The 8,476-nt window shown below is 33.1% G+C and overlaps 1 protein-coding gene across 1 annotated transcript; it reads right to left on the bottom strand.

Annotated features, from left to right (window-relative positions):
* Positions 1 to 851: 851 nt before the first annotated feature.
* Positions 852 to 6,712, bottom strand: Sec22 (vesicle-trafficking protein SEC22). The gene is made up of 5 exons (XM_088243679.1): positions 6,518 to 6,712; positions 6,317 to 6,426; positions 3,589 to 3,709; positions 2,290 to 2,479; positions 852 to 2,013 (listed from the first exon to the last, which is right to left on the bottom strand). Exons 1-5 carry the CDS (start codon positions 6,590 to 6,592, stop codon positions 1,865 to 1,867), a joined length of 645 nt encoding a protein of 214 aa, XP_088099805.1. The 5' UTR covers positions 6,593 to 6,712; the 3' UTR covers positions 852 to 1,864.
* Positions 6,713 to 8,476: the final 1,764 nt, after the last annotated feature.

Below are 8,476 nucleotides of genomic sequence, written 5' to 3'. Positions count from 1 at the left end.
ACGCCATGATGAGAAAATGCTTTAATTACTGTGAAAAAATATTGAAGCCCTTCAGTTGTGTTCGCTTTTGACACAAATCGAGAGTTGCTAGTAATTTATTATTCCAAAAATAAATAAATATATCTGTATCTAAATATTAGTTTCCTCGGAGTTGTCTGACAAAGTTGTACGCATGTGCAGTGTTTAATTTGTGTAAAATTCAATTACACCTATAATTATTAAGAGAGGAAAGAAAACCACAAAATCATTACTCAACAATACTGTATTCTGTATAGCGATATATAAATATGATTAAAAATACAAAATAACTTTGTAGGTACATAATATTTCTCGTACAAACTGCGCAACAGATATTATAGAAGATTTGAGGCACATAAAAAAAAAAAACAAATATGCTCGCGGATACTTAAATAAGACTTTATTGGAATTTCTCATTAAATAAAATAATTGTTTAAAACTAAACAGTAAATAACCATGTGTTATTATGTTTATGTAATATTTAATTTTTATTTTTGCTATATTATTGAATTACATATGTACAAGCTTCCACTTTCCATTATGTTGTATCCCAACTTAACACTGGGCCCTTGGCCTCAGAGTTTGAGATATGTTATTATTATTTTTTGAAATATGTACGTATTTTTATGAATGAATAAATAAAAATATTAAAAATAAAGTTCTATTATACGGGTAATCCCGTTGATCGCGGGTGATACATTCTGAACATGGCCGCGATAAGCTTAACTTCGCAATTATCTGGGTATTTAAAAAAAAAAAAACATTTTAAAACTCTATAAAACACTTTATTTATAAAATAAACAATAAAAAACAAATAATAATATCATACGTAATTTTTATTTTTTTTCCGCGGTGCAAAAAATTATCTAGATTTCTTTGTGTAGTCTCTCTAGATATGTTTCAGCTCTTTAACTTTACAAACGTCGACAGATGGAAGAGTCGAAGGAATATAGATGTTCAAATATAGGCAGAATAGTGAATGTTACAGTGTGTAAAGTGGCCCCTTAATCCAGCCAATGACAGATCATAAGCCCTGCGGACGCCTAGACTTCTATATTCCATTCTGTAAAATATTCTTCATGTCTGTTGTAATATGTTAGTCTCTCTAGATTTATTATGTAAAGTTTGTCTATAACTGTCATATAGCAATATTCATAGTTTTCTTTAAATCTTACCAAGGTATCAAAATATGCAAATTAGCGTGCCTTTGACACTTGACACTACAGCTAACTTTAACTTGCAAATTTATGTATGTGTATTATGTCAGTGAGCGAAAAAGAAAGATAGCTCGCGCGTGCAACCAATCATTATGACGATTCCTGGAATGTGTCGAGCCGGACAAGCGTCGAGACAAAAAATCTTTTTTTTTTAAATATCCCGTTATAACAAATCAGCACTCACCGGGGTCGCGATGAATGGGGGGGGGTTGCCTGTATATGTTTATACAAAAAAATTAGGTAAATTTAACTAAAATATAAGACAGTTGAGCCGACGTGTATGCATTGTGTAGCCTAATATGCCTACAAGTACCGAGTAACGAATTGAAACCTGCAATCATTTAGTTACAACAGGCCATTATTGCTGCTCATCGGGACAATGCTCCAACACACAAGGCGATATATATATATATAATGTCAGATAGAAGTAATCGAAAAGCAGACTCAGCGTTTTTAACTTCAGTGGAGTCGGGAGTGAATAAATCTTATAATTTGTGTATATTTTAAAGTAAACCCAGTCTCGAAGGTCAACAAAAATCCACAAATCTGTTTTTAGTTTCTATATGCCTCATTCATACATCCAAAACGCCACCAAGTATAATAAAAAATATAATAATTTAACCTTAAGCTTATAAAACCCAGAAGTACACTACAATTACTAGAATTAATATACAACCGACAGAAGCCTTAACGTACATTGATTTGGTATTTAAATATGTGGCGTCCTTTTTATATTTCTGGGACAGCATAGAGAGGTTCTGTGTCTTTGTGTCCAGTTCTGAAAAAATAACACGTATAATATTTGTTTAATTCTCAAAGATAATGCAGACATTTTTTTACCTTCCACCCATAAGAGAGAGAGGGATGAAAATAAAGTTGTGACAGACCGAGCCCGTTATATTTGGATAAATTGTAAGAATGCAAATATTTATTTTAAAAGTGTAAACATTTTCTTATTAAAAAATTCAAATTTCAGATCAATATAAAACTTTTAATGTAAATAGTACCTCTTTACCCAAATAAAAAAAACAAAAAAAAAATAGTAAAAAATAACCTGAAAGGACGGCTCCTCTCTGCAGAACGTCGTCAATGTTCTGTACCATGATTCTCTGCACGTCCTGCAACTGCGGGGCGAGGGCCGTCATGTTGCGGCGCGCTCTGCCCCCGTCAGCGAAGGCCTTCCTTGCCCGCTGGATGTACGTGTCGAACTCGATGAAGGTATATGGCCGGGTCACTGTGTTTACCTGGAGTTGAAATGAAGAGTCAATATATTATATCTATAACTTAAAAACCGGATTTTTTTTAGGAAATTTGAGCGTTTATCAAAGAAAATCTTGTACAATTATGTTATTCAAAGTATTATCCATCAGAAGTTACAACATTTCCTCATCATTCTGGCAATTTGTCGATGCCATCCCAAAAGAACCGGTCATCTTTTAAATAGAGCCAATTTTTGATGCCTTGGACTGAAGTGAAGCGTATTCCGGAAAGTGCATTCTGCATCGACCGAAACAAATGGAAATCAGATGGCGCCGAGTCTGGGCTATATGGCGGGTGGGGCAGAACTTCCCATCCGCTATTTTCCAAATAGTTTTTAACGGGTTGAGCAACATGCGGCCGAGCATTGTCATGTTGGAAAATCAATGTCTCGTGTCTGGTCTCCTATTCTGGCTGTTTTTCCTTCAATGCTCTCTTTAAACTAATCAGTTGTTGTCGGTACAGCTCTCCAGTAATGGTTTAACCTGGTTTTAGAAGCTCATAATACACAACTCCCTTCTGGTCTTCATCTTCTAACTTTTTCAGCTGTTCGGGCTGCTCATTGTCTTTTACATCAAAATCGCCACTTTTAAAGCGTTGAAACCACTCAAAACACTGTGATTTCGCAAGAGCATGTTCGCCATACAATTCCACGAGCAAACAATGACTTTTGGCTGCAGTTCTCTATGCAAAAAAAGGGACTCAGCAAAACTTCACGCAAATGCTGTTTTTTTGCCAATTTACAAAATTTTCCATGATTGAAAAAAATATGATGCGCACAAGCAAATCAAACACTGTTGACTGATTTTGACGGCTTAAGAATAGAGCTTCAAAATGACATGTATGTCAATGATTTGCTACAGCGCATACACAAGTGTTGACATCTAGTGTCAAATTCCGGTTTTTAAGTTATAGACCCAATATAAAAATGCACCTTCTTCGGTCTGAAACATTACTATTTATAATATAACTAAATATTTACTTTGTGTAAAGTCGCTACATATATTTAATTTACCGGCCGGTTTCAGAACATGACTGTTCTTTTGTCAGGGCTTAAAATAAACTAACACTAAATATTTTACTCTTACAAACTTACTCTTTTTCCATACTGGTTGTGGAATTCTAGGGCAATGTCCTCGAGATAACTGTACGCTAATCTTTTGCTAAAGTTTCTTTCACATAGTATCAAGTAGCAGATGTCGTTTTCAATCAGATAACTAGAAACAAAAATACATATTAGAGAGGTAAGTTAACTATAATGTAAAGGTAAAAACAAAATTAGATCCAACCATTTTTAGAATATCTACGCCTTGTCATATCACTTCGTTTACCACAGAGCAGTGTTTCCCAGCCTTCTTTATGCCATGTCTTTACCTTAGTCTTTTCAAAAGTCAGATGCCCCACCGGCATCTTTTTTAATTAAACAGCGGGCAAATTTTCAAATCATCTTGTAATATGTTTAGAAACATATGAACCCCTGATGAAATTAAATAAAACTCATTCTAATGCATATATTATAACTGAAATTATTACAAAACACAAATTGAAAATGTAATTAAGTAGAATAAAATAAATATGTGTATGGTGCCCTTTATAGACACGTTTTCCGCGCATTGACATACCTATAACAATGTACTATCAAAATATCACAATACAATTATACAGCTTGGGCCCGGTACCAATACAACATCTACAGCTACATCTTGCACACTTTCTGTGTTTTTAGATAATTATTGAAATTGCAATGGATTTCATTCTATTTTAAGTACAGTTTGGCGTATATTTCAATTTCGTACATCGATGAGTATTCCCCTTTATGTGTGGAATGCTGACGTGTCTCATCTCTGAAGCGTGGTGCCTCACCTCTGAGGCGTTATGCCCCACCGGTGGGGCGTACACCCCACCGTGGGAAACACTGCCACAGAGGGTTGATTACAAACTATGTTGGCTTATGTAGAAGTCACTCCACAACTGTGACTCGGGTGGACCAGCTGACAAATGTCTTATGCTTAGATCATAAACATCTACAGCGATAGGAAAAGTCAATATACCTGTACTAAATTCGGTGAACCCAGCAGAAGTGCGAAACTGTGAGAGTGAAGTGATGTATCGGAAAAAAACTTAAAACCCACCTATTTTCTCATTCATTTTAATAAATGTGTAGCATATGATGACAAAATATTTTTTTTTACTTAAAAGATTTACTTGAATTATAAATTCTAGGTCATATTAAAATTTGTATTCATAGAATCACTTTGTGCACTTTTGAGGTATTATATTACAAAAATGGCTCTATGTAAGTTATCCATAATAATATTATTTCAGATTTAAAAACAATTATTACACTTATTAATTATTTTACAAATTAATTTAAATGAATTATTTTATTTTAGAACTTATTCCTACTTAGGTATACGGACTTTATTTCTAGTAATTCAGGACATGAATATGAAAAGAGAAGTGTATTTGTTGTAACGTAAGACTCAACGAGGAAGTTCAGTGCTACAGGAAATTGGATATAAAAAATTAAGAGCATTTAACTGAATGGCGAAGTTTCTCAAAAATGTACAAAAAAAACTAATAAAAATGAGAAGTATTTATTGTAACAATGTATTCAACGAGTAATATAAACGATGTTAACCTGTATTTCATATCAACCATGTCAATATTGTAAATAAAACGAATTATTTTCAGATTATTCCCAGTAGGTGAAATAATTTAGAAAAATTTCACCTACATCAATAAAGTTTCAGCTCTTTATATGGAAGGATTTTTAAGAAATACGGATGTTAACCAGCCGCTGACGCTTTACTTTCTCAAAAAAGTTCTCCTGTGTCTGTTTGAATATGTCATATGCAGCATATGCTGTCACGAAGATCTAACTAATAATGGATGTAGCTACAGCGAGAATAGTCTAATTAAGCTACTTTCACACTATTGTCTTATGGCATTTTAGTGTGGGGCCGGTCTGCCGATATTTCCGCAGTTTTTGTTTTGCAAAAGAGGGCAGTGAGAGGTATTTACAACTTAAATTTTCGTGATTCTTTAAGAAACATTTTTAAAGAAATAAAAATTATGACAGTATATAGTCAGTTTATTTATGATAATATTATGTATGTGCGTAAAAACATATCTCTTTCAAAAAAATAGCGACAATCATAATCACAATACTAGAAATAAAGACAAATTGGTAATACCGAAATTGAAGCTCAGTAAGGTAAGCACATGGTTTGCGGGGCACTGCGCACTGCGTACGCTTCTACATTAGAATACCCAACAATGTCCTAATTATGACTGACAATAAATTCTAAATTTTCATAAAAAGCGTACTTCAAAAAAGGCTTATTATGGACTTAATGAGTACATGGAAGATAGCAGTATATATTATTTTATTTGTGTTGCTTTATTTTATTATTTTTGGAATGTGTAGTTAATTATTTGAAACCTGACTATCTCTTTGTGTTGTTTTGTTTTATTTATTTATGTATTGACTTTTAATACGCGTGTAAATTACACCTATATTGAAGAAAAAATAAAAAAACATTACTTTTCAAACAATATTTTGAATATGTCGAAATCTTTAAGTGCAGAATTTAACCCTCGACGGATTAACCAAAATGGATAGATACCCTGTGTTTTAATTGCAGTGCGTTTTATGACTATTTATTACAGATAAGAAAAAGAAATAAACACAAAATGTTGACAGTTCTTTTATATTTCGCTCCGTGAGATTACTCGCATTTGCGCTGATGTAAATTTGCATTCAGTCCAAATTTACTAGCAGATGTAGATTTAGTTTAAATAATGATTAAGTATACACTTACTGGAATAAATATGATCCAGTTTCTATAGAGCATCTACTCGGCGATTGGGGACCTAACTTTCTAAATAGCATTTTAGCCTGATTTTGGTACTCCAGCATATTTCTCCCAGACTGTAATTAAAACAAAACATGGTGCAATTAGTCAAATGGCACGTTAGATCAAAAACTTTAAGAATGTCTAAAAATTTAACGTTTGCACAACCTGTTCATCTTCTTGGATTGTAGCAGCCAGCGGAAGCCCGTCCACAATCCTCGCTATCATTGTCAGTAGAACCATTTTTACACTTTATTTCAGTTTTATTCAATCAGAAATAAAATGTTAAACTTCATAGGGTCGAATTGAAAAACAACTTTAATACACGTCTACACGTCATGTCAAAATACACGTCACTTGAATGAACATGAACAAGAACGACCGGTAAAACAGAGTCCAAAATAAGAAATAATCAAGTACGCGTATCAAATTTTGCCACAGGAAAGTTGTCCTTATTACACCAGTAAATAAGGATTATTTTTATTACAAAATAAATTACTTACAATAATAATTTTCTAGTCTTTGATCGTTCTAAAAAAAAGGACTACACACTAAAACCAAACGATCAGTAAAGGCGGTACATTTTTTTTATTAGGGATACCGACTAAAGATTAGGGGCCTTAGGGGATTACAAAAAAACATGATAACTTTGATAACATCGGTCGTAAACAATTCACATGTATTTACAAATTATAATAAGCATATAAACAACAAAAACAGAAAGGATCCGCGGTATCGGTAAATTGTATTTTTATGACAAACTTATCATGAACTTATATAAAATTTACTTCTTACTTCTAAAAATAAAACACATATTATGCAATTATATTTCGAGGATTAAATCTTTGTAAAAAGTATAACTACGATAAGAGCTTTTTTGAACCAAAAAAGTTACTGCATAATTATTTGAACCTCGAAAAATCGGAGGGAATGGGCAGAGGTAAGAAAAGGCGTTCTATGTTGTATAGCTATTTTACCTGGCTACCTTACCACGAATACTATAGGAGAGTTAAGAGAGCCACCCCAGTGTTTTAGAATATTCTTTTTTTCAGTTTCTAAACAAGTTATTTTCATGTCATCATTGTATAAAAATGAAAGAATAATGAATAAAGACTTTATTTTATTTGTTATGATGCAGAAAGTATTCAATTCCAAAATAACTGTGGGGTTTGAACCTTGGACTTCTGATCCGTAAGTCCACCATGTTAGCTATAGGACCATAACCCGGTTCTTTTATAATTCATCCTCATTTATATTTTATCAATGGACTCTTAACACTCCGTCAGGCGCACCCTCTGGGCCACTCGAGTTTGGGCGCAATGTGTCTAGCAGGCACTGTTTTGAAAATAATTAATTTCAACTCTCCAAAGTAATCAGTGACCTTTATTGGAATGTATACTGAGGTAATAATTTCAATTTAATTTTAAAAAAAGTTTAATCTCTAAATAATAAGTATTTTTTTAATAACACAAAAGTAATCAAATGTTGAAACGACCATAAACATTTCCAAATATTAAAATTAGGTATATATATATATATACAGGTGTTCGTTAAACCCTGTCACATCCGAAACCACAATGATCAGTATGGGCAAGAAGACATATTAGCATATTCAAAAAAATATTTAGAACCAAGATTTTTTTTGAAAATAAAATATTTAAAAAAACAAATGGTTGCTTACTTTTGCAGGGAAGTAAGGGGAGCGCAGCGCAGTATCACACTCCCCCCTCCTCGTTTCTCCCCTGCAGAAGTATGCAACGAGGAGGGGGGAGTCTGATACTGCGCCGCGCTCCCCTTACTTCTCCCCTGCAGAAGTAAGCAACCATTTGCTTTTTTGGATATTTCATTGTTTTGAATTTTATTAATTCTAAAAAAATAATTTAATGTGCCAATATGTCTTCTTGCTCATAATGATCATTGTGGTTTCGGATGTGACAGGGTTTAATGAACACCCTGTATATATTTATATATTTATTATAATAATAAAAATACTTTATAGTTTTATTCCACTTTTATTTATAATTATTATTTGAACTTTTTTTTACCAGTGACCGGGTTTTGTCGTGACCGACATCGTCAGACTGGTGATGTCGGTCACGACGAAACCCGGTCACTGGTAAAAAAAAA

The sequence above is a fragment of the Micrasema longulum genome, unplaced genomic scaffold (assembly GCF_059751315.1).
Source record: "Micrasema longulum isolate JH-2025_06_02 unplaced genomic scaffold, ASM5975131v1 h1tg000224l, whole genome shotgun sequence".
NCBI classification, from domain to species: domain Eukaryota; kingdom Metazoa; phylum Arthropoda; class Insecta; order Trichoptera; family Brachycentridae; genus Micrasema; species Micrasema longulum.
This window is presented reverse-complemented; position numbering and strand designations above follow the sequence as displayed.

Bases quoted from the DNA above. Each gene is read 5' to 3' on its own strand.
- Sec22 (XM_088243679.1), bottom strand. From the start codon at position 6,592: ATGGTTCTACTGACAATGATAGCGAGGATTGTGGACGGGCTTCCGCTG. The intron at 3,710-6,316 runs GTAAGTGTATAC...TTTTGTTTCTAG, and splicing joins ACTGGATCATATTTATTCCA to TTATCTGATTGAAAACGACA. The intron at 2,014-2,289 runs GTTATTTTTTAC...TTATTTTTTCAG, and splicing joins GAGAGGAGCCGTCCTTTCAG to AACTGGACACAAAGACACAG.